The following is a 26,516-nucleotide window of genomic DNA, read 5'->3' as shown; positions in this document are numbered from 1 at the left end:
GGGAGAGGGAGAGGGAGAGGGAGGGAGGAAGAGAGAGAGAGACAGAGAGAGAGAGAATCAGAGAGAGAGAGAGAGAGAGAATCAGAGAGGGGGAGGAAAGAATCAGAGAGAGAGAGAATCAGAGAGGGGAGGAGAGAATCTGAGAGAGACAGAGAGTGAGGAGAGAATCAGAGAGAGAGTGAGGAAAGAATCAGAGAGAGAGAGAGAGAGGAGAGAATCAGAGAGAGAGAGGAGAAAAGAAAAACAGTTTTCAGTGGCATATGTCATCACTGAATTAATTCTGTTTGCCTTTTACTGGCTTGGATTTCATCCCAGTAGGAAGCAAATAAAAAATGATTACAATGTGGTGTGGATGCTTCAGGCAGGCATCCTCCATCAGATGGACCCCAACCCTCCCTACAGAACTGTTCACCCCAGGGTAAGGCAGCCTCATCCTTTTGACAAGAAGATAACTGTATTTTCAATTACAAAAATAAGGCTGTACCTGAAAGGTCAGAAGCTGGTGAATGTAAGAGAACAAGAGTTGGGTCTCTCAGAGGGTGGGAGAAGGACAAGTGGAAAGGAGGCATTTCCCGTGTCCATAAATCTGTTGCCTTGGCAGGCCGTCCACCAGCTCAATTGTAGGCAACATAAATGTGTTTATTCTCCCTAAGTAATGCCACTCATCACCATAAACTGTAGACGTCCATATAATAAAGGCAGCAGCTTTTATCAGGGCATAAAACTTTCCCTTTCCCCCTCTCCTCAGCCCCGACATTTCATAAACCACTGGTGCAAGAAGCGATGGTTTGCCATTTATAAACACAGATGGATGCTCCCAATTCAGGATGGTGGTTCTGTCCCGCCATTATGGATCCTGGGCTGGCTCACAGCATCCCATTTGTTTCCATTCAGATCCACGCCCTTTGAATAAGAACACACTTAGCATTCAAACCCTTCTCACTTCCTATTACTCAGAGTGGAGTCCATGATCTTGATTTCAGTTATAGGTGTGGGAAATGGGACAGCTTTTTTACAAAGTCCCATCTTAATTCCAAGCCCCACAAATAGCACCCTCCCCGATTTGGTAAACCAATACTCAGTGTACTTTATTACAGTAGCATCTGGAGATTTCAGGTGGTGAAACCTGAGAACTGGTCCTCCTTCCCTTCTGTTCTGCTGCCTTCTGCCAGGTGTACTTTCCACTCTCAGCATGGATTTAGAGCATTCCACCTTTCTCTCTCACCTTCTCTTCCTTCCCCAGCCCCCTGCAAGAAACTCTATCAGCCTCTTGCGGAGTCTAGCTTTTCATCAAGCGTAGAGCTTACTCAAAAGGATCACCTTGACCACCTAATTGTGGTCCAGCACCACCCAGGGTATGGGCTGGGCTACTTCCTGGGACGGCACCTTAGACAGCTGTATTAACTCTGGGGCTATTACCTTTCCAGAACCAAGGACTCCCTAATTAACACTTGAGCCCCTGAAAGACTGCAAAGCTCAGGAGAAATGAATCCAGGGAGGATTCCAAAGAAAGGCAGTACTGATAAGGTTACCCATACAATGCAACTCAACTAACTCCCCTTAATCCCATTTTACATGTAGCAAATTCACAGGCTCACTGGATACACACTGAGCCTGGAAGATGAATTCACAGACCACTCTCCTGCTGGGGCAGGTGTGATTAGGCCTTCTCCCCTTCTGTAGCTCCACTAAGGGAACCCCTAACTCACATTCAGACACCTTTTCTCCTCAAATCTCCAGAATGAGAGGTGGGGCCGTAAACTCTTGGTTTACAGCTTCTCCCTGGAAAAAGCACAGGGATTGTTTCATTTTTGTCTCTCTTCACCTCCCCAGGACTTAGGATGGTGTCTGGAACATAAATGCCTCCCTAGCCGACTGAACTGAACTGAATCAATGAAGATGGGTTTTCAGCCTCACCTGAAAATCTTATTATGAAATCTCACAGGGGGTGAACATGAGTTTTTTCTATTGACTACATCTTTAAAATGGCAGGGAAGAGTTTATAAGATTAGACTGAATGCCTTTTTTTCCCTCCTCAGAGCAGAATAATGCTTAAGCAACTGAATATTAAGTGGGAAGCCCTAAATATGTATTTGCTTTTAGTACAAATAAGTAAATAAGACATAAACATGATAGAGATTATAGAGATTAAGAATCATGGCACCATATTTGTTTAAAGTAATTCACCTCCAGCATATATTAAGGGCCATTTGAAAATAATCACAGGAAGAAGGGCTGAGAGGTAAGGGAAACTCAGAGAACAAGAATTGCAGGCATCTTAATCATTCCCTCGCTTTCTCACCATTCTTCACTCCTTTTGCCATCTACATTCACAACCATCCTCATTTTAGCCAATTTTATAACTCTTTTTTATTGATTGTAACTTTAGGGGGCCTTTTTTAAAGGGAGGTCGTTTTTTACTTTTTGGAAGTGACTAAATGGAAAATAAATCCTTATATCAAGGTGTTTAAAAGAGTCAAGTAAAGAAGCAATTATTAAACACCTACTGTGTGCCAGGCACTCTGAGGATACAAAGAAAGGCAAAACATAGGCATGCTATCACAGAACTTGGTTTAATGGGTGGGAAAACATGCAAGTGACTTGTTATAAACAAATAAACAGGATAATTTAGTGCTAATCACCAAAGAGAGGTACTAGCATTAAGAGGGAAAGAGAAAGGGAAGGATGGGGTATTAGGTAGAACCAGAAGGACGCCAGGAGATACGGCATTCATATTGTTGGCCTGTCCAATACAGTAGAATCCGAAAGCCTGTTTGCTTTGGGGAAGACAGAGAGCCAGTATGTTACATGGGAAAGAACATCTGGGAGTATGGGATCTGCTGCTTATTGCCTGTGTGACCCTAGGCAAGTCACCTCACTCCCACTTGAGTTTTCCTCTCCAGAAAATGAGAGAGGTTGGAGAAATATGAGGAGGTCAAACTAGGAGGCCCCAGAGGTCCCTTCTAATACAAAAGCTGTGACCCAATGATTCCACGCCAGGATGAGGCTTAGAGTGCAGTCCAGCAACAGACTGTGTGCTTCCCATGTATATACCTAAACGAGGGTACTGAACACCAGTAGAATCAACACTTTGGCCATGGCCTCCCATGAAAGGAAGAAAAATGGAAAATGGCTCCTAGTCCTTTTGGCTTAGGGCAGCTAGGTGGACAAAGTGCCAGGCCAGGAGTTAGGAAGACCTGAGTTCAAATCTGGCCTCAGACACTTGCCAGCTGTGTGACCCTGAGCAAGTCATACAACCTTGTTTGCCTCAGTTTCCTCATCTGTAAAATGAGCTGGAGAAGGAAAAGGCAAACAGTATCTTTGCCAAGAAAACCCCAAACAGGGCCACAAAGAGTCAGACACAAGTCAAATGATAGAACAATAACTCTTTGGTTTCTGTAGCGGGGATGGCAGAAAAAGAAGGCAGAAAATGCTAAGACACAGGTGAGAATTGTACAGGAAAGGTAGACAAGGATGGGTTGTGGGTTGCAACCCCAGGCTGTAACCCCTACTAGGAATACCCACAATGATAGGATCACAGACCTTTTGGAGTATACAGGCTTACTGGACTATGCCACTACTGATGAGCCAAGATAATGTCAAAACCCCGTATCCATTTAGCATAAATACATGTTTATATGACCTCACAGCTGTGCCTTCAAGGTAAGCGGGATAGGCCATTGTTGAAACCTGTAGGGTGATTTGGTACTCTATGCACTCGCAAATTCCCGGTGCAACTCTTCTGGTTTTGGCTAAAGAAAGGAATTTGAAGAAGGAGTTGAAAGCTCTCAGACAAGCGCCTCTGCTTTCCCTCTTCAGCTTGACTTTTCTGTTTTTTAGAAGGACTGTGCAGATGAGAGTGGTCATCCAAGCTGCATGTAATCAACACACATTAATTAAGAGCCTACTATATGCTGGGCATTGTGGACAGAAACACAACATCAGGACGATCCCTCCTTTCGAGGGGCTTACATTCTTTTGTACTGAAATGGGCACAACATTACAGTCCTAGGAGAAGTTATTGAGCAAGAGGGCCGAAGAGAGGCTTTTCTCATTCCTGCTGCCATCAGGTCCTGCTTCCAGCTCCTCTGGACCCTCAGACAGGCTGCCCAGTTAGGCACTGCCGTACAAGGGGGCCCAATCTCCTTAAAGGAAAGAATGGCCACACAGGTAGCACGTTTATTTAACTGGAATCTGTTCTATTGGTCTAAGACGGTATCTCAAGCACCCTGATCACTCCCCATGTCTCCTGATCTAAGGGCCATCTGCCATGTTTATCAGCAGAGAGGGCACCGGAGCCCATGCCATACGAGGTGCTGCTGAAGAAACAAGAAATCAAATACCTGGAGAAAAGAAGCCTTAAGGGGCATGATAATGATCTGATCTTTAGTTTCTGAAGCCTACTCATGAGAAAGAGGGAGCAGACTTGTTCAGCTTGGTCCCAAATACTAGAACAAGGGCCCATGGGTGAGAAGGCACTGAGGCAAAGAAAGGAATTTAAGCTCCATGTCGGGGAAAAATACATTTCCTAACAATAGGAGCTCCCCCAGAGTGGAATGGGCTACCTTGGGAGAGTGTAGGCCATCTTTAAGCACCACCTGGATGACCACCTGTCAGGCACACTAGAGAGGGCATTCATTTCTGAATGGTTGTTAGGGTCCCTGAGATTTGGTGATACTTCATTTCTATAAAGGCGTCTTGAAGTAATGGATAGAACATCGGATTTGTCATCAGAGAGACCTGAGTTCAAATCCTGCTTCTGACAGTGACTAGTTGTGTGACCTTGAGCACATTGCTAAACTTTTCTGAGGCTCAGTCTTCTCATCTGTGAAAAGGGGATGATGATAATACCTCCTCCTCATAGGATGGTCATGAAAGACAAGTGAGATAACATGTCAAGCTTGTAAACTCTAAGTACTACATAAAGTAAGGGATCATTTTCCACTAAACAGAATGAGTAGACCTTATCTTAGCGTATTATGGCTCCCCAAAGTCTAGTATGAATGTCCTCTTCAGGACCTGGATTATCTGAAAAGTTCTTCAGGTACATAAAAAGATCTCTATTCTTACATCTTTTCCCTAGGTTTAAAGGTAACGTTTTTCCCATGACTGTACCAACTAGTCAACTGAACCAAATGATTTTACAACACAGATTTAGAGGCAGAGCTGGGTCGGGAATTGAGGTCAAAGGTTGAATGTTTAAGAGACACCGCTTTTGTACCCAGAGTTTGCAGAAACTAACCAATTTATTCAGGGACACTTTCAATGACTCATTATTCTTCCAATTCTGCCGCTGAACGAACAGTCACCTGGTCTTTAAATGTTAAATGTCCCTTCCTTCAGTCAATCCTGGACAGAATGTTTTGCCCATTTCCTTACTACTGGTGTAGAACTGAAGAGCACTCAAGGGCCTTTTAAAAAATTAGACCATTACCAGCTTTAAGGAGGAAAGTAACTCAAAGCATGAAAATTTATTCTAAGTTATAACTTCACATACGAGGTCTCAGCTTTTGATGAATTTTAATGTTTACAAGTGTAAAAGCAAATAAATATTTACCAGTTGCTTCTCTCTCTCTCTCTCCCTCTCTTTCTCTCTCCCTTTTTTTTTTTTTGCACTCTTATAACTCCATGACAGCTTTGATGCAAAAAATTGTTACCAAACATCTCGGAGTCTGGCAAAATCAAAGATTTTTTATTAAAAGACAACAAATCACAACAATAACAATCCTCGTGCTCACATGGGGAAAAAAAATGGCTCCATTAAATGAGATAGATAAATGGCAGAGACAGGGGAAGAAGAGAATAATTATCTGGTTAATTGGGCAGTGGAGACTCAACCCTGACAGTGCCCAGTCCTGGCTTCTGCCAAGCAGTCCCCAACTATTTGGGCATGGACTGTGCAGAACATCATAAGAGCTGGAAATTCATCTTGGGCAAATAATGGGGTCTGTCAGCAATAAACACTTCTCACGGTTGTGTGTTTGTAGAGCATTATTTTGTGTGTTTGTAGAACATTATTTTGAAGTCTTAAATAGCTCAATATCAAGTAGATTTTATCAAGAGACCACCATGGCGAGTTATTACCAAATGACTAAAAAATGTACTTGAACTAGGTTACTGTTAACAAAAAGGTTGAAAAGGGTAATATTTAAAGGGCCACATTTTTTGATTGCATAAAATGGGAGACAAATAATTACTATAATAGCCCATACTTATATGACCCTTTTAGGTTTGTGTAACATTTTACAGAGCTTATCTCATTCCATTTCGAAGATTCCACTGAGTGAGGGCCCATCAACTGGGGAATGTGTAAATAAATTGTGGTCTATGGTGCTACGGAATAAGTTGTTTTTTCAGTTGTGTCTGACTCTTTGTGACCCCATTTGGGGTCTTTTCCATAAAGATAATAGTTTGCCATTTCCTTCTCATTTTACAGATGAGGAAACTGAGGCAAACAAGGTTAAGTGACTTGCCCAGGATCACATAGCTGGTAAACGTCTAAGGCCAGATCTGACCTCAGGAAGATGAGTCCTCCTGACTCCAGGCTTGGCACTCTATGCACCATGGCGCCATCTAGTGGCCTAGTAATAAGACATAAGAAACAGCAAACAGGAGTTTGGAGAAGCATGTGAGGATGTAGTTCACCTAAGGAGAGCAGAATCAGTAGAACCATACACACAATCAATGACAATCATAACAAAGGAAGACGCCGATGGAATGTAGCTAAAGGCAGCTACGTAACGAGCCATCTTGGATCTGGAGGATGGAAGAGGAAACATCCTTCTCTCTTCTCCCAGAAAAGATTAGGCAAAGGGGAGTCGGGCTGGGGACAGAATGTTGCTAATGTAGATGCTTTCAGATACAGTTACTTCATCAGTTTTGCTTTATAGTTTTTCTTGGTTACTAAGGCAGGTTCTCTCATGGGAGAGGAGAGATGCCAGGACATGATTGTGGTCTAAAAGTCAAACGGCATCACTAAAAATAGAAAAGGTAAGGGCTTTAGTTTTTTGTCCAAACCTGTGATTCAATCTACGCGGGGATGCCCCCAATGTAGAACTCCCCTCTGCTGCTCTCGTTCTACTCTCGGAGGAGGCCTTTTCCAGTCCTCCCCACTGCTAGGCTTTTCTGCACAATTGCCTTCCATTTATGTATCTTATATATACACATAGTTCTTTGCATGTTGTTTCCCCTGTTAGAATGTGAGCTCCCTGAGGGCAAGAACTGTTTTTGTCTTTCTTTCTTTGTATTCCCAGAGCTTATCCTAGTACCTGGCACTTAGTGGGTCTTCCTAAAAGTTTCTTGGCTGACAGAGCTATTTGTCACTGCCTTAGAGAGTGGCCTAGAGGCACTGAGGGGTTCAATTAGTGGCCCATGGCCACCAAACCAGTATGTGTCAAAGGCGGGATGGGAAGGTCATCTTGACCCCAAGTCATACTAGGTCGTAGGCTGCCTCTCAGGTACTGAAATACAAGTATCTTTTAGGATAGAGAACAGCAGAATACAATTTGAGTCATATTCAAGCCCTTAGGATGACAGATTTTGACCTGGAAGGGACCTCTGAGGGCATCTATTCCATCTCCTTGATTTTACAGACAATGAACCTAAGGCCAGAGGGGTGATATGAGGCATCTAAGTGGCTTAGTGGATAGAATGTTGGGCTTGGAGTCAGTAAGACCAGTGTTTAAAGATGGCCTCAGATACTTACTAGTTGTGCGACCCTGGGCAAGTCGCTTAACCTCTGTTCGCCTCAGTTTCCTCATCGGTAAAAAGGGGATGATAATGATAGGACCTACCTCAAAAGGTTGTTGTGAAGATTGACGAGATAATTGTAAAGCACTTAGCACAGTCCCTGGCACACAGTAGGCACGATATAAATGTTAGCTATTATTACCTGATTCGCACCAGGTCTTATTGCCTATAAGCAGCAGAGACAGGGTTCAAATTCAGGTTCTGCGAATCTGATCCCAAAGCTTTCTCTGCTGAACCCCACTGCCTTCCTCCCAAATTCCCCCTAACTCATTTAAAACAGCACCAGTCTTGGCACCAGTACAGAGACTATGGTCTGCCCATTTGCCCCCTTACCTGGATTGACAGTGATGAACTTATCATCTGGAAATCGGTCACCTCTGGAGCTTGGCTTTTTGGACGGAGTCTCCGGTCTCTTGGGACCCTTTCCCCCAGAATGTTCACCCGTGACCACGGAGGGCACTTGGGTGGAGGTGACGGGGTCCGTGCTGGGTTCGGTTATGGCTTCCCTTCTCTCACCAGTCTGATCTGTAGGGAGGACGTTTGGGCTCGGCTCGTGGCCAGCTATAGTTTCATTTCTGTCCTCCTCCACAGTCCGATTAGGAGAACTTGGTACCAGCGTAGGCTTGGTTCTGTTCTGCACCTCCGTGCTGTGGGTCACTCCACTCTTTTCCTTCTTCTCTGAATCCTTCTCTCCCTCCTCCTCGTGTTCCCTTTCACCGTCCTCGCTCTCACTCTTCTCATTCTTCTCCCCTTCCTCGGTGCCTTCACTGTCCTTGGTCAGGGCAGAATCGCTTTCTGGTGCTGGAGAAGACAAAGCCTCCGTCGTGGCTACGACAGGTCTGGCGGATTGTTTGCTGGCAGAAGCAGCCGTTGGGAGGCGGGTGGGCCACACGGTACTGGGGAAGGAGGAGATCCCACCGCTGCTAAAGCCGAGGCCGGCGAGCAGGGTGCTGGTCACCACTGAGGCCACGGTCGCTTGGCTCCCGCTTGAGGATGGACCCATTCCAGTAGCCATTGAAACAAATGAGAAAGGGATGCCCGATGACGTCCAAGTGGAAGAACCAGAGCTGATGGGGGCCATGTCGGCGGAAGAAGCAGGAGAAGCGGTAGGCTTGAAGGGATCATGGGGAGGTTTGGGAAGGGACAAAGAAGAAAACAAAGTTGGGAGAGTGTCAGTGAGTAGTACTGGGAGTGCCACACTGGATGCTTTTCATTTCTACCACTTCTCAACTCAAAAAATCTTCCTGTGAACTATAATAATAATACTAGTAAGCTAACCTACAATTTCATTATTATAGAAACTCTAGAGTGAGGAAACTCCTTCTACCAATGTATATCACCATCATCTTCTCTGCAGCCAGTTAATTCTGTCTGCCTCAGTTTCCTCAACTGCAAAATGAGGATAATAGCACCCACCTTGCAGCGTTGTTGCGAGGATCACACGTGATAATATTCGTAGGGTGCTTAGCACAATGCCTGGCATGTAGTAGGCATGTGATAAATGCTTGTTACCCTCCTCTGCCTAAAAATAGGGGACAATTCCAGAGCACATTAGGTTCAGAGATTGCAAATTGGAAGGGACCTTCGAGATCATCTTGTTCAGCCCCTCAAAGGGTTTGCATAACTTGTCCAAGACCACATAGGCAGTAAGGGATGGGGCCTGGATTCAAACACAGTTTCGCTAGCACCAGCTGCAGCAGCATTTTTTCCTCTGTTGCCCATGGCCTCTCAGTACTATGTTGCTTCCCCAGTTTTGCAAAGCACTTTATAAATAGGAGGCAACATGATAGCCCTGGTACAGTGGGAAGATCACCTGACATGGAGTTAGAAATCTTAGGTTAGAGTCCTAACTGAGTTACCTTGTCTTCATCTGCAAAATGCAGGGGGGACGGTGAGACAAGATGAGTACTAAGTTCTCTTCCTGCTCTAAATCTATGGCCCTGTAATCCTTGTAACAAACCTGTGAGGTAGGTCCTATTATTATCCCCACTTTATAGATGAAGACCCTGAGGCTGAGAGAAGATGAGGACTTAGCCAGGGTTACAAAGCAAGTAAGTATCTCAGGTATGATTCAAACTTGTCTTCTTGACTACAAGTCCAGTGCTTGTAACAAATGGTTAGGAGTCTCTACACGTCAAATGGGCAATTCTGCTTCCTTACCACTTTATCCCTTCCAAGACTCTGATCTACCTTTTCTACAAAGCAAAATATTGACCAAGAACACTTTCTGTTACTTTAAAATTTAACCTTAGTATTACAGAACAGGGACAGCTAGGTGCTACAGTAGATAGAGCTGTGGCCTTGGAGTCAGGAGGACCTGAGTTCAAATCCGGCCTCAGACACTAGACACTTAATAGATGTGTGATCCTGAGCAAGTCACTTAACCCTGATTGACTCACCGAAAGCAAAAAAAAAAAGCAAAAAAAAAAAAAGTATCACAGAATATAAGAATCAGAAGGCATCTTAGAGATCATTTACTCTAGTGGTCTTCAAACATTCTGTTCTCAGAACCCCTTTATATTCTTAAAAATTGAGGATCCCAATGAGCTTTTGTTTATGTGTTATCTCTACTAATATTTACCACATTTGAAATGAAAACATCTTAGTATTATTATAAAAATAGTTCTGACCTCATAGACCCCCTTAAAAGGGTCATGGGGACTCCCTGGAGTTCACAGACCATAATTTTGAGAACTGCCACTCCAATCTAATCTCTTCATTTTATAAATGAGGAGATTTGGACCCACAGAGGTGACATAACTTTGGAAGTGCTTTGATGTGGAATAATTTTCACACTAGATTTGTAATCTGAAGACCTAGGTTATTCCTATTAGCTATGTGACTACGGGAAAGTCACTTCTTTTCTGAAACTTAGCTTTTCTATCATAAAATAGCAATAACAATCATTAGACTACCCATGGCACAGGTGTATGGCAATAAAAGTATGGCAAAAAAAAAAAATAAAAGACAGGTGTCTTTGTCAATCTTTAACTGCTGGATCAGTAGGAGCTATTAGCCTTAGCATTCAAGGTCACCAGGTGAAACAGTGGTAACGCAAGGGTTAGAGTCTGGATTTTCTGACTTCCAGCCCAATGGTCAGTGTGGTGTATTAGAAAGCTCCATGACCTGAGTGTGTACCCCAATTCCACCAACCTTTCTGGGTTTCAGTTTCTTCTGTAAAATGGACAGACTGGATCAGATGATTTTTTTTAATATCTTGGGATTCCTTCCACCATGCTGCTATCAAAAGATTTCATTTATTTTTATTGAATTGATTATAGGATCCTAGCTCTCAAGCTGGAAGGAGTTCCTGAAGCCATCTAATCGAACCCCCTCATTTTATAGATGAGGATACTGAAACCCAGAAGTGGATTGACTGACGTGCGCTGGATCACCCAAATGGCAATCATCAGAGGCAGAATTCGAACCCACCAGTTGATTTCTAAGACTTTATTATAATATAGAATAATATATTCAGCTGTATTACTCTAACCGGCCCCTAGATGGTGCACTGGCAAAAATATAGAGTTCAATTTGGACCGAGGAAAACGAGTTCAAATCCTCTCTCAAACACTTAGCTCTGTGGCCTTCGACAAATCACTTAAATTCTTTCAGTCTTAGTTCCTTCCTCTCTAAACTGGCGAAAATTATGACTCCCACCTCATAGGCCTGTTGTGAAGATCAAATGAGCTAATACATGTGGAGGCTTTTCTAAAGCTTCAAGTCCTGCATAAATGTTAGCTGTTATTAGTATTTGGTTATTAGTAATTAGTCTAATTAGTATAGGGGCCACTAGGTGGCTCAGTGGATATAGCATGCAGGGCCTAGAATAGGGAAGATTCATCTTCCTGTAGTCAAATCTGGCCTCAGACAGTTACCAGCTGTGTGACCCTGGGCAAGTTACTTAACCCTGTTTGCCTCAGTTTCCCCATCCATAAAATGAGCTGAAGAAGGAAATGGCAAACCACTCTAGTATCTTTGCCAAGAAAATCCCAAATGGGGTCACGAAGAGTCAGACATGACTGAAAATGACTGAACAACGTAATTAGTATAACAGTTATTAATATAAATTTGAACTGCAATGCAAAAGGACTTGGATGTTGAGTCAGAAGAATGAGGTTCAAATACTGGAGCTGCTACCCACTCCCTGTGTGATCTCGGGAAAGGCTGCTCCCTTCTCCATTTCCTCTCTGTACAACGAGAGGGTTAGGCTCTATGACCCCAGAGGCACTTTCCAGTTCAAAAGCTGGGCTCCTCTGACGAGTAATGAGAAGATTTGGCTTCCTCTGCCAGGATGGGTCGCATCACTTGGTCCCACCCTCTCATTTTATAGATGAGAACTAAGGTCCCTTCTGGCTCTAAAATTCTATGATTTCATGAACAATTTAAATGCTTAATAGAGCCATAGAATTTAAAAGCTAATAAAGGTGCATAATACAAGGTTATTGCTTCAACTCCAGTGTGTATTCATATGAGTAGAAATTTGGAGCTGGAAGGAGCCCTCCGAGGTCATCTAGCCAAATCCACTCACTTTCCCGAAGAGGAAACTGAGTCCCAGAGAGATGAAATGACCACCCTGGGTCACACAGGTAGAGAGATATCTAGCCCAACCAAGATCACAAACATGCCCAGGCCCCTGGACTCCAGACTGAGCACTCTTTCCATTACCCCACACTGCCTCTGGTTTATTTGATGGCTCATAAAAATGAAAGAACTCTAAAGAATAAAATGTAGGGTTGTTTTTTTCCCCCCTAGTTAAATAATCTGGTTACAATTTTCTTTGACATGAGGCTTAGGGCTAAGTCACCTTAATATAACAATTTAGCGACCAACTGCTGCCACCTGGTGGCAATGGCTCAAACTGCATGCAAATTATATTTTTAAAAAAAATTATTACTTACCACTCCTGTTTTAACAATTCGGGTCCCTTGGAATATTCGAGTGGTATTGGCTATGGGGAAAAATAAATTTCATTTCAAGACAGAGTTTTCTTTAAGCACCTCCAGAGCCACCAGCTTAACTAAAGAGGTTTCTGCTGCTCATTTACAAGAAACGCTGTTTTTACGATTCACAATGATCTTTTTTTCTCTTTCTTTTTTCCTTTCTTCCTTCCTTCCTTCCTTCATTTCTTATAAGACAGTACAGAACAGAACTCCTCCAACCACTAGCTCTGCTCAAAGATAGTTCTGAACCAGCCCTTGTTCTGATCTCGGATCTGGTCAGGCGTCTGCAACTTCTTGCATTTTGACTGAGTTTAAGAAAGGACCCTCAAGGGCCTGGTTTCACACCATGGCAGAATCTGAAGGTAGGAAAGGAGCTCAGACACTCCCCAGGGCAAGCAGCACCTGAACAGGGATCCTACAGGTGGCAACCCACCAAGACCTGTCCAAAGCCCTTCAACGACCCAGAACTTAGTATGTCCCAGAGGCAACTAACTCCACCTTCCCATAGCCTTAACCCATGCTGCACTGGTACATGTTTAACACCAGGCATTCTGGGGAAAAATGTACTTAGGACACATGTTTAAGGTTAATCTGCATTATTCATATTTTCTCTATTGCTTTCTTAAATCTAGACAATCAACAAAATGATAAATCAAACCCTGATTTGCAACATTTGCTGGTCCAAGGTGTAAATGCTCACAATTAAAATTTAACAATCTGCTCTTATAAACAAGTCTCAGTTGGCATCAGCATATTCCTGCATTTTAAAACTTGGGAAGTTCTAGCTGGTTTCCATATTTGGATTAGGCTATAAGTTCCTTGAGGCCAGAAGCTCTTCTAATTTTTGGTTTTGTCTGCCTGGTGCCTGGGACGATACCAGGTACTTTGTATGTGCTTAACAAGTGAGTTCTGAATTGGAACTAAATGATGACACTTCTGGTTCTGATCTTTGGGGGTCAAAGAGAATGAGTCTCTTTTACAAACTTCTTCTCAGCTGGATTCAAGGGCCACAATCAATCGACTAGCATTTATGAAACACCTACTATGTGCTAGACAGTGAGACACAGATACAAAAAAAAAAAAAGGATAAGCAATCCTCACTTCTACAGAGTTTATATTCTCTCCAATTTGGCTTCCTTATTTTATGATATTCTTCCCTGCACAACCCATGGGCTATCCAAACCAGACTAAAATCTGTATCCAGACTTGGATGCTCTATCTTTTGCCTCCTCACCTGCGCCTCTCAGGGTCCATGGCCTCCTCTGAGGAACAATGCATGTGCAACCCCCCTCTTTCAAACCTTCTCTGATCTCCAATTTTTAGCTCACTTGCCCTTCTTAATTTTCCTGGCTCTATACTTACTTAGGTAGATATGTGATCTTCCCAGTGAAATGTAAGCTCCCTGAGGGCAGGGGCTATTTTGTTTTCGGCTTTTTATCACCAATGCCTAGCATTGTGCCTGAATCAAAGCAAGTGCTTGATAAATGTTCATTGGGTTGAACCGAACACCATGTAGGAGACCCTCAAATACTCCCCCCCTTCAATCTTCTCTGTGCTAAACATGTGATGTGTCCACCAGCAAGGCCTTCATCTTGGATGTAACATCTTGCCCACTTTGGGTTAATGAGCATCTTCTCTTTAAAATAAATAGTTTCTTTGGCTGAACACTAAGAGTGACAGAAGACTCACAGCTATGACCCAATGGATTTCCATTTGCTTGATTTGGGGTAACACATACACTTTGGAAGAATATTTATCCTACATCCAGTAAGCCAATAAACATTAATTAAGTGCTTACTATGTACTGGTCACTCTGCTAAGTGCTAGGAATATAAGGAAAAGTGAACAACTCCTTGAGGTGAATGAAAAGGACCTTCTGGAGAGGGTCCAATGAAAATCAACCAAATTTCTAAATTACAAAACAGAATTCTAAGAAGAGACATCAAAATCTGGGTCAAGGGGGACAACCATTTAGCCTAAAGAAAAGGCTGAGGAGGAGGACAACAGAATTTGATTAGTTTTTATAAGGAGGATGCTAACCGGATGCTCCTTATGTCCAGGAAAATCACTAGATTTAAATTTAGAAAGGAGGAAGTTAGGTTTTCTATCAGAACAAATTCAAAACTATAGGGGCGAGTATGGGGGAGACATGGACATGTTTAAACAGTCAATCAGTCAGTAAACACTTATGCAGCACCTACCTATGTAACAGGCATTGTGCTAAGTGCTGGGGATACAAAGAAAGGCAAAAGACAGTCCCTGTCTTTAAGAAGCTTACAGTCTAATAGGGGAGAAGATATGTAAACACCTACGTATAAACAAGCTAAAGGCAAGATAAACTGAAGGGACTCAATAGAGGGAAGGCAGAAGTATTAAGAGTCATTAGGAGAGTTTGAGGTTAGTGCCTCTAACTTACTCAAATCTCAAATGTGCATTAAGTTCTACCATTCTGAAATCCTTAACGTTATGAACCAAAATGGGTTTAAATTTTCTGAAAAATAAAACAAAATGCCAAAACTCAAATCCAAAAACTTGCTCTGACCACAGACTTTTAAGAGTCATTTCCTCTTTTTCCCTTATGCACTGGTGTTAATTGCTAATAATGTATATCACACATGGTAAAAAGAGCCTTTCAAATGATACAGAAACATTATCTGATTTCAATAGCTGCTCAACAGTCACTCTCACCCTATCCTGCCAGGCCCCTGTTGTCCTCGAAGTTACTCTGTTTCAATACCTTCAGACACTATGATTTTATTAGAGTAAATCTTTCTTCTACAACACAGATTGCAAACCCTCTGTGACTCAGTGGACAGCCTTAGAGAGTTGCTGAGCCTGAAAGGTCATCGCCCTGTGACCAAGCTGGCGGTGAGGCTCTCCCAACCTAGCTAGGCTGGTCTTCGGAAAACAAGTCCTCTATCACCAATGTACTCAGAGCCTTCTTAGCTTAGCAGGACCTGCTAAAACTTACACTCTGCTGCCATTGTCTTTGAAAACCTAGGGCCAACTTTATATTGCAATAAGGCATCAAAATAGGACACGGTGGGACAGGGGGCATGCTGCCAATGTAGAAATTTAAAATCAAAATCATTTAAAACTTAAATTTATGATTCAAATAATTTAAAATCTTAAAAATGGGACAATGGAAAGATGGACAGTTGAGTAAAATATTTTCAATCTAAGTGCCAGGCCACAAAGAGGTTGTAGACCTTCACACGGGTCAAGAATCAAAGAGTAGTGACTTCCTTTGTTACATCACCCTGTGAGGAGATAGTAGGATGTTTGAGAAAGCCACTTTTGTGGCAGGTAAAATTTCCTTAAGTATTTGCTTATCCATGTACAACAGATGATATTAGGAATTAACAGAAAATAAACAAGGAAAAATAATCCATGGTGAGAGATGAGTCCACTCACAGCATCAAAGAAAGAAAGTTAGTACTTGAAAGGAAAAAAAAAGAGAGAGGTGATTTTCCACAAATCACTGGGTTCTGTGACTTAAAATATTCCTGACTTCAAATTTATTGCTGACAAGGCCTTTTGGATTACGTTATATTGCAAACATTTAATTTTTCAAACCTTACACAGAAGCCAAAGATCACGGTGGACTATTAATCTGAAAAGGCAGCTCTGCAGATTCCAAATTCTTGGTCTGAGCACCTGGGAGACCTAATAATGATTCATGTCTCTAAAGTTCCTGAGCCCTGGTCCCAGACGCCTCTGACTTTGGCCTCCTTCTCTCTTGTTCGCTGGGCACGGATGAAGGCCCAGCCTGCAACCCAATTGCTCTGGGTGGAAGGGAGCCAACTCATTTATGGCACTGGTAGATTCCAGCAAGGCTGATTTATTTATGAAACAAGGCGGCCCAGCTCATTCCAATTAGTTTGAATGGAAGGGGAAGATAAATGTTAACATTAACATAGAATATTTAAATATTAAATGCTTCTTTATAGATCAATGGTCCTTGGGGAGTTATTGGAAAAGTTGACTGGGCCTGGTATAATCTGGTCCAAGAATTACTGGTGACTTTACTGACAGTTGTATAGAACTGTGCCAAAAAAAATGGTATCTTACATTTTTGAAGCTACAAACTACTTGTTATCATTCTCCCATGGAGTTTCACAAAAGGTAAACATTCGTTCAGTACTTGTTCGTTCATGTGGAGTCCCTTTTGCTTCTGTCAAGATTTTGGTTCCATGTGGCTATGATGTTTTCTGATTCTTTTATAGGATTTGGGGACCATACTGAGAACTGTGATAAAGCCAGCATTCACTAAAACTGTTGTAAAAATGAGAAATGGATGCTTGGAACATGATGATTTTTTTTTTGGGGGGGGAGAAGGATGGAGGGAATAATGTACTTTCAGAGTTTCTGTTAAGAGGGACAGATGGAACACAGGGCAACTGTAGGATCTAATGAATGGTCCTGAGTCAATGGGAACCAATTTCAGCAGTCATCAAGGGCCTGAGTGACTAGAGATCAATGCCGAATCTTAGCTTGAGAGCTAAAGATGTCAGAATATGAACTTTCAATGAAAAATCATTTATTAAGTGTTTATTATGTGCCAAGCACTAGACACAAACAGAAAATACAAAAAATCAACTAGAGATACAAAAACCAAATACATTTGACTGGTTTCTTTGTCCAGATGTTTCTGAGATAGCTGCAAACCAAATGACCCAAGAATTCTGAAGGGGAACTCCAAGATGGTGACTGGAATGACATGCTTTAAGCTGAACTGGTGACTGGTCACTATTTATGGATTTAATGACCAAATCCTTAGCTCTCCAAAGTTGGAAAAAACCTTCTTCTTCCGCTCCAATCTTTTGGCTCACATAGTATTGTCACTAAAAGACAGCCAGAGCATACTAGGGTTTTGCTTGTTTGTTTTAAGACTGAATGTAACTATCCACCCCTCAACCAGACCAGGAAAACAACTCACAAAACAACTAATGATATTCCTTTGCCTACAGACTTCTACAGGCTGGGAGGATAATAAATAAAGGAGAGGGGAAAAGGGAGAGGAACCAATATTGCCCACAGAAAGAAGTGCATACTTTACCTTGAAACAACATTGTTTGGCTAAAGTCACTTCGCATGTCATTTCTGCATATAGCCTGCACTCTGAAGAGATAAAGGCTATCGGGTGAAACATGGCTAATGATGGCTTTCTGTATTTTTAAGAAAAAGACAGAAGTTAGTTTTAGAGGAAAATCCACATTATTTTACTCCCCTCCTTCCCAACAAAAAAATCCCATGCTACCCCCCAAAAGGTCAGCACAATGCCTTGAATACTGTCCGGGAGGAATTTAACCAGCTCTCTTTCTTCTCAACCAAGATGGATGGTCCGGATCTGGGAGTCCATTGGTGGACAGAGATCCCAGAGAGAAGACCATCTCCACCAGTTCAGCTCGGTAACTCCACTGTAATCGAAAGTTTTAGAAGAGTGGTCCGGGTACTAACATAAAGTGACTTGCCTTGGGTCACCCAGACAGTATCTATCAAAGATGGGATTTGAACTTAGGTTTCCTAGGCTTTCAGTATGGATCTTAATCGACTGTCACAGTCTGGTTTTAAGAGATCATTATTTCCAACGAGCATCAGACACCACTTGACCTGCTCCCAGACTATAAAGTCAGTTGGAAAATTAAAAAAAAAAAGAAAAATAATGTTTTGGTGGAGACGTGGCAGTTTAAAGCAACAACAACAAATAACATCACAAACCTCCAGCTAATGGATTTAATTTCCTCCCCTTCTGACTTATAAGCAAAGATAAATAACTTGGGCTAGGAATAAACTCAACCTCTGGGTTTTTCAAGGGAATATGTGGTATAATGCTTATTGGTTTTTGAGTCAGAGGGGCTTGGGTTCAAATCATGCCTCTGATACAATACTACCTTTGTAACTTTCTGCAAGACATTTTGTTTCCCCAGGCTTTAGTTTTCTCATGTATAAAACAATGGGGTTGGATTCCATGGCCTTTGGGTCCCTTCCACCTTAGATCAATGAACTCTCTCTGTGGCTTTGTAGAAAACTTACATAGAGAGACCAAACTGTTCTCTATCCCAGACCCCACTCTTCGCAATAATGAGTCATCTCTGTTGCAGAAGCCATTTTAAGACAAGTTTTGGTGGTGATCTAGTGACGCAACTATCACTAAGATCACAATTTGACTTTTTGAGGAGTAGGAAAATTAATTCTACTATCCCCCCAAAAAATAATCATGAAGAATTGGGTAAAAAAAATGTGCTATTGAAGCATGGTCTTTCTTTCTTCCATTCCTTCTCCTTTGGGATGAATCCATGCCTGACCCTCTCTACCTCTGATCTACCCTCCCTTTCAGAGTAAAGCCCCCATGACCCCATGCAGAGCTTTGCCAGGGTACACTTCCAGCATATTATCTATTCATCACTGCCTGTTTAATTATTTTTCTGCCCAGAATGAGAAGCTACCCAAGTGCCTTGATAGTTTCTGCTGATTAATATGAGCCATCTTTACTTCAGACAGAGGAAAATCCCTTAAGGACTCATGGTTATGACAAGGGAAAGGTTAAAATACATCATAACCTTGTGTGCCTTTCAAGAGATTCCTATCCGATTTTATGAAGCTCATCATTCCCTAATGTGACCCAGATAACAACGTCTAGTGGGGGAAATTGAAGATATAAATGGAAATGAAGTAAGAGAATCTTCATCTAAAGGAATAAGAAAAGTATTATTCTATAACTGATTGAATGAGCCCAGAGGACTATGTATTTGAAAAAGGGGGGAAAATGATAACAGTCATTAAGAATTTCACTCTGAGCTACTGCATTTTTCATGGGCATACACAATTACTGATTTCATTATTCCAAAGGCTGCCTTTGATTAACAGTAAGTGAAGCCTTTGAAACCAGAATGTGTCACATTGATTCTTCGGCCAAAGACTTTGGAAGATGAACACAAGCGGAGGCCTCGGCTGGGAAGGAGGAGGGGGGCTCCATCTTAAAATATCACTCTGCAGGTCTAGTTCTCTCATGGCTTCCTGGAAGGTGGTGGCTATTCTGCTGTACTCTGGGCTTTAAAAAGGAGCTGGGCATACGCAGGACAAAGTCAGCTGGAGGGGGTCTCTAGGCTGCTGTTTCCTGAATATTTATTATCAACCCAGGCCATAAGGTCAGACCATGTTTTCCTTGCTCATTAATCTCTTGTGGGATCATTGAATCTCAGATATAGAGCTGGAAAGGGCCCTAGAGGTCATCAGCCAAAATTCTTCATTTTGCAGGTGAAGAAACTGAGGCAAAGAGAATGATTTAGGATCACGATCTTGAGCCGAAGGGGAACTTGGAGGCTATCCAATTCAATTTTACAGGTGGAGAAAGAGACCCAGAAGGGTTGAATGTCTTAGAATCTTGAAACAGGCCATCTAAGCCAAACTCTTCAACTTATAGGTGAGGAAACTGAGGCACAAAGTGAATCATTCAAGGCTACATGGGTAGTTAAATGGCAGAGCTAAGATTTGAACTCTGATTTCATGACTTTAAACTCAGCAGGAAAATTCAACATCCTTTTTACTGGCCACTAATGATCTGCAAGGGATGGTGGAGCTATTCACTCCAAAAAGGCGCTTTTCTTCACTGCACCTTTAGCATCATGCATGCCAGGAAAAGGGGCAGAAGGACTTGTGTGATACATGTTTGTACCACCTGGATCTATTACTGATGCTTTGTATTCCCACGTCTAGGACACGTGCCTACCTAGAGAACTGGCGCTTCTAGGCTCAATGTGGTTCCACTTTATGTGTTATGGAAGAGAACCTTAAATGGCCCATAACGATGTAGAAACAGGGTTAAATCAATTGTCACACATTAACATGATGAAATACTAGCATATAATTAGTACTAACAGGTCATAGGCTGATAGATTTCAAGCTGGACGGGTCCTCATAGGCCATGTGGCCCAACCCCATCATCAACAAAATGCGAAAATTGAAGCCTAATGAGTTGAAGACTTGCTCAAAGTCATTCTGGTAATAAGTAGCAAAGCCAAGATTTGAACCCAGGGCTCTCACTCCAAAACCATCATTCTTTTCCCAACTGCACCACACAGCACAAAGTATACAAAGAAATAAGGCAAGAGCTACATGAATGTTAACTACCATCATAAAAGAGGAAATGTGGGTGAGAATGAATGCACCAACAAAATAAATATTTAGAGGGAGTGCTTGAAAAAAGGCCAATTTCTAAATGTTTAATTGAAATGTAAGTCATTATTACGCAAGTTTAGTTGGGTGCTGGATGTTTAGTGTTAATCTGGGAATAAAATGTTTTCAAAAATAAAAGTCCTGATCTGAGCCCCTGGTAAGGTTCTGGTGGCCCCATGACTTGGCTGTATATGGCAGACTATAGCACCAGGCATTGACTCTCTATTTCTGATCAGGGCAATTAGAAGTGAGGTGAATGGAGCCTAGGACTCCATGGGCAATGTCCTTGGCTCAATGCCTTCCTCATCCATTGAGCACAAAGCTTCCCATGAGTGGATGGGGAAATAAGGATGGCGGCTGTGATGCCATGGCTTTACCAAATCTTTGTCACTATCCTTGGTAAACGTCTTTTCCTTTTCATCCTCATTTTTTGTCCAGCTGTAGGAGATCATGTAGTTCATGAGTGGAGGGTGGTAGATGGTCTCTGGCTGGCTCCAGGTCACTAGCAAGGCTGTCCGGTTTACTGGATGAACTTTCATGTTGACTGGTGGAGTGCTACAAACTGAGCAGAGATAGGAAGGATCAAAAGAAAGCAAACAAATTGCCTCCTGTGTATCATCTTTGTCCCACCCCCGACATCGTGCCCAATGCCAGGGCTTTTTCCTGACTTTCTCATTTTTATTAAGGCCAATGCCATTATTCTACTTCAATGGAAACAGCATGATATACTGCAAATAATGCTGAACCTGGGATCAGGAAAATTTGGTTCAAATCTAGCTCAACAGCCATGGAAATCACTTAACTTTTCTGAGTCTCATCTGGAAAATGGGACCAATAGTACCAACCTCACAAAGCTGTCATGAAGATCAAACAAGATAATGTATAGAACCTTGTGAAATTTAGATCATAATATAAACCCAGGATCAAAACCATGGAGTTATCTTTGGCTCTCCCCTCATTATGACCTACCCCATATTTGCTAACTCAATCCTACCTCCATAATTGTTCTTCCCTTCATTCCCTCCTTTCTGTGACCACTCTGCTCTTCACCCTAGTTAAGGCATCATAACTTTTTACCTGGACTACTACAATAACATCCAATTGGTCTTCCCATCTCTAGTCTCTTTTTTCCTCTAATCCATCTGCATGTGGCTGCCAGGCTGGTCTTCCTAAAGCAAAGCCTCAATCAAGTCACTCTCCCACATTAACTATCAGAGCTCCCTGGGGCCTGTAGAGTAAACCCCAATCTTCTTAGCATGGTGATCAAAGACCTATCTTAATTTCCAATCTTAGTTCCTACTGCTCCCCTATATACCCAAATGGGCTACTCAGCATTCTCCAAATCCGCTTGCTACTGCCAGTCTGCTGTCTTAACCACAATGATGGAAGGATGTGCCCTTGTCCCTCCAGCTCTGCCTGACGAAACTCTACTTGTACCTCTAGTCTAATCTTAAATACTTTCATCTTCCAGAAGACTTCCCTGATGCCCCCACACTCCCAAACAGATGAATTCTCTCTCCTGGAATTCTTTCATGGCATTTAAATAACAGTTTTTTTTATCGTAATCATCAACCAGTTAATTATCAAGCATTTTATTAAGTACCTACTATGCGCCTGGCATTGTGATGGAGAAACAAAGCATAAAATGCAACTGCCCTCTAGAAGCTTATAGTAGGCAAACACACACACACACACACACACACACACACAATTGACAGAAACAAGTATCAAATCAAGATTTTTTTGTTTGTTGTACAAAACCATTTGGTGAAGGAGAAGAGATCTTGTCAGCTGAGGGGGAGGAAACAGGTAAGGCTTCCTTTGGGAGATGACACATGAGCTGCGCTTAGAAGGAAGCTAGGAATACCAAGTTGTGCAGGGGAGAAGAGAGTGCCTTCCTGGCATTGGGTATAGCCAGTGCAAAGGCAAGAAATGGAATGGCATCCAGGAGAAGCAGCAGTAAGGTCTGTTTGACTGGATATTTGAGTACATGAAAAGGAGTGAAGCATAATAAGCCTGGGGAGGTAAGTTCCCAACAAGGTTATAGAGGGTTGGAAGTGCCCGACAGAGGAGTCTGTTTTGCCCCATCTGCATGGGTAGAGGAAGTTTCTTCATCCATGTATTCCTATATCAGTGAAATCACAGGACTGATAAATAAAAAAATTCTGCATGTACCAACCACTAAGAGACCTGACTTAATTCATGGTATACCCAAGTCTTTTTAAATAATTAACAGACCATGTTAAACAAGGCAAGGCTGCTCAATCCACTTCCAACTACAATTTTCTACAATTCAATCACGTTCCCTTCCCAATGCCATCCATGTGAGACTTACAAATATAAGGAATCTCCTTTCTGCCCCCTCTCCAGCTAGGTTCCCTCCAAGCTCAAAGAGCAGGCTGGGCATTCTCCTTGCCTGGCTCCGATCTCTGTCTCTAAGCCCTTGGCTGCTCTGTGGCGGCCGAGGTCAGTTTCTTCAGCATATCCATAGACAAATTGAGGTTTGGCCAGAGAGAGACTGGCTGATGTGACAGAGGGGAGAAGGGATCAAATAAATTAATGAGGCATTCCCGGAGCGCCACACATCACTGGAGAGAAGCAAGTTGTCTGGCGCGCAAAGAGCGTCTCAGAGAATAACATCAGACAGAACAGGCAGGAAGGGGAGGCAGAAGTTACAAGCAGGGCACACTAGATGGCATTAATGCACTGATAAACAATCCCATCTCCCGAAAGGTGATTTGACACTCTCTAAGTTCTGAAGTCATGATGAAAAAAGTGAGCAAAGGTCTCTGCAGCCTCTTTCCAAACATCCTCCCTGACCCAAGGAGAGCTGTCCATGGTACCTTCTATGCACCAAAGAAATGATGACAAATTTGGCTTGTCATACCTGGGATGGATGCCATTCCTTGTCATGCTGTCACCCCCAACTCCTTCTGATTAACCCCCCCTTTTACTGAAATGATCACATCTGGCCCCATTCAATCGAAGAAATTGGGGAGTACATGGGTTTGCTTCTCAGCTGGGAGGCTATCCTAAACTAAACATCATAAAATGGCGTCCAAGTAGCTGTGAGATGGAAGGGAGAGAGGGCTGGATTTGGAGGCAGGGAGACCTGGGCTCAAATCCTGGTGCTGCCACTTAGTAGCTGTGCAACTTTGGCTAAGCTGCTTAACCTCTCTAAGGCTCAGTTTCCTCATATGGAAAAAGGAAATAAAAATACCTATAGTAACTACATCACAGGGGCAACTAGGTGGCACAGTGGGTACAGCACTGGGCTTGGAATCAGGAAGACCTGAGTTCAAATCCAGCGTCAGGGGAGACTAGGTGGTGTAGTGGACACAGCACCAGCCCTGGAGACAGGAGGACCCGAGTTCAAATCTAGTCTCAGATACTTACTAGCTGTGTGACTTTGGGCAAGTGACTAAACCCTGTTTACCTCAGTTTTCAATCTGTAAAAAAAATAAAAAATAAAAAAAAGAAGGAAATGGCAAACTACTTCAGTATCTTTGTCAAGAAAACCCCCAAAGGGGTCACAAAGAGTTGGACATGAATGAAAAACAACAACTACTTCACAGGGTTCTGGTGAATCAATAATATGTATGCGTATATGCTCATATATACACACACAATAAATATATAGAAATATGTGATATACATGTATATATGTACACGTGAATATGTGCATACACACATGTATATGCACACATGTAAAAGCATGTAGTAAATGAAGTATGCACACACACCTGCGTATATGCAGTACATGTGTGTAAAGATACATGTCTATGTAGGTATCAAGTGTATGAATATGTGCAGGCAAACACACACACCACACAGACACACAGACTACGATATCCCCAAAATTTTGGTTCAGTTTTAAGCCTTGGAGCACTTTGCCACCTTGTAAGCACTAAATATATGCCATTTATTATGATTAATAGTAGGTATTTAAAACGTTAAATTGAATTCAGTTGAACATCCATAGCTCAAAATTCATTCATATACAAACATGGATGAGGACAGTGCCTGGATCTGCAATTTTATCTGAATAAAGAACTCCCAGATGAGGACATTCCTTCTGCTAATGCATGGTGGCACCTTCCTCACAACTTAGCAGTTTTTGAGAATTGCCTAGGGAAGAGGTTCTCAAAACGCAGACCAGGGACCCATAGAGCTTCCAAAGACCTTTATGAGGAGTCTGTGAGATCAATACTATTTTCATTATAATAAGATGTTTTATTTTCATAGCAAATATGGATAGATAGAACCCACATAAACAAAAGGTTTTTGGGGGTGTCCCCAATAATTTTAAGAGAGGTAAAGGCTGCTGAGACCAAAAAGTTAGAGGCTGTTGGATGTCCGGTGCCAGATCAACGAAAGTCTAAGTCAGTGACGTGCCCAGGGTCACGTGATTAGCATACATACACCAGACCTTCCTGGCTTCAAGAACAGCTTCTTAACATCCAGTCTAGAATGCTTTCTGGTGGCTGTTTTTTGTCTATCTATATCGTCACAGTCATTGTGTATGCTGTTTTCCTGGCTCCACTGCACTTTGCATCAGTTTAAATACGTCTTCTCTTCACTAATCATAATACAGATGTGGCTTCATATAGCACCATAACATTCCATTTATGTGTGGCCATTTATTAAGACATTCCCCAATCCATGAGCATCTACTTTATTACCACAGAAAGGGTTACAGAGTCCTTCCCAATCCTAAAATGCAATTAGTTTGTAAACGTATACTCTAGGCCTCTAAGAAAACAAGCTCTAGCTTCACATTTGAGAAGTACAAAAAAAAAAAACCTAAACAAACATCTTGAGACCCCTAACCTTGGAATATTAATAGCTAAGGAGAGACTAGGGACACTGAGTTCTAACCCAATCTTCCAAAGTGGGCTACCAGGGGCAGCTAGGGTGGCACAGTGGATAGAGCACCAGTCCTGGAGTCGGGAGGACCTGAGCTCAAATCCAGCCTCAGACACTTGATACTAGCTGTGTGACCCTGGGTAAGTCACTTAACCCCATTGCCTGGCCAAAAAACAAAACAAAACAAAAACAAAAAACAAACAATGTGGGCTACCCAGGGGGCAAGATGGACCCAAACTTATGGCACTTAAGAAATACTACTTTGCATCAACTAATCAATTATCAAGCATTTTATTAAGTACCTACTATGCACAAGCATCATGCTAGGAGCTCTAGAAACAACGTATAAAATGCAACATCCCTGCCCTCAAGAAGCTTATGTATACACACACACACAGACACAGACACACACACACCTCCCATTCTTAAAGATCCAGTTTCCACATCTTCCCAATTAGTTAATAAGTATTTATTAAGTGCCTATGTGTTGAGCATTACAGATACAAAACAAATAAACAGTCACTGCCTTCTCGGAGTTTACATTTTATCAGGGGACATAACATATATATAGATTCATATTCACACACAAATAAATACAACGTCATATTTGGGGGCTACTAGAACCTCAAGAAAGGCCTCCTCTAGAAAGTGAGCCGTAAGCTGAACTAAGGGGAAACTGAGGCTTCAAAGAGGTGAAGGTGATACTCATCAGGCATCACAAGGACCCAGGTTCAAGGAGCAAGGGGAAGGGGCTTTGCCATGTTGAGTTTTTTTTGGGGG

General features: G+C 42.4%; 1 protein-coding gene across 2 annotated transcripts in view; it reads right to left on the bottom strand.

Moving 5' to 3' along the window:
• The window catches only part of PTPRG (protein tyrosine phosphatase, receptor type G), a 790,321-nt gene that overhangs the window by 120,202 nt on the left and 643,603 nt on the right, over positions 1–26,516 (bottom strand). For both annotated transcript variants that reach the window (XM_027863786.1, XM_027863787.1), the window contains exons 9-12: positions 21,248–21,432; positions 17,752–17,860; positions 12,651–12,700; positions 8,083–8,860 (exon numbers count right to left, since the gene is read on the bottom strand). In XM_027863786.1, the coding sequence (XP_027719587.1) occupies positions 8,083–8,860; positions 12,651–12,700; positions 17,752–17,860; positions 21,248–21,432 (1,122 nt within the window). The remainder of the gene's footprint in view (positions 1–8,082; positions 8,861–12,650; positions 12,701–17,751; positions 17,861–21,247; positions 21,433–26,516) is intronic.

Source organism: Vombatus ursinus, unplaced genomic scaffold, assembly GCF_900497805.2.
Source record: "Vombatus ursinus unplaced genomic scaffold, bare-nosed wombat genome assembly UNPS02014773.1, whole genome shotgun sequence".
Classification (NCBI taxonomy): Eukaryota; Metazoa; Chordata; class Mammalia; order Diprotodontia; family Vombatidae; genus Vombatus; species Vombatus ursinus.
Note: the sequence above shows the minus strand (reverse complement) of the source record. Positions and strands in the feature narration are given on the sequence as shown.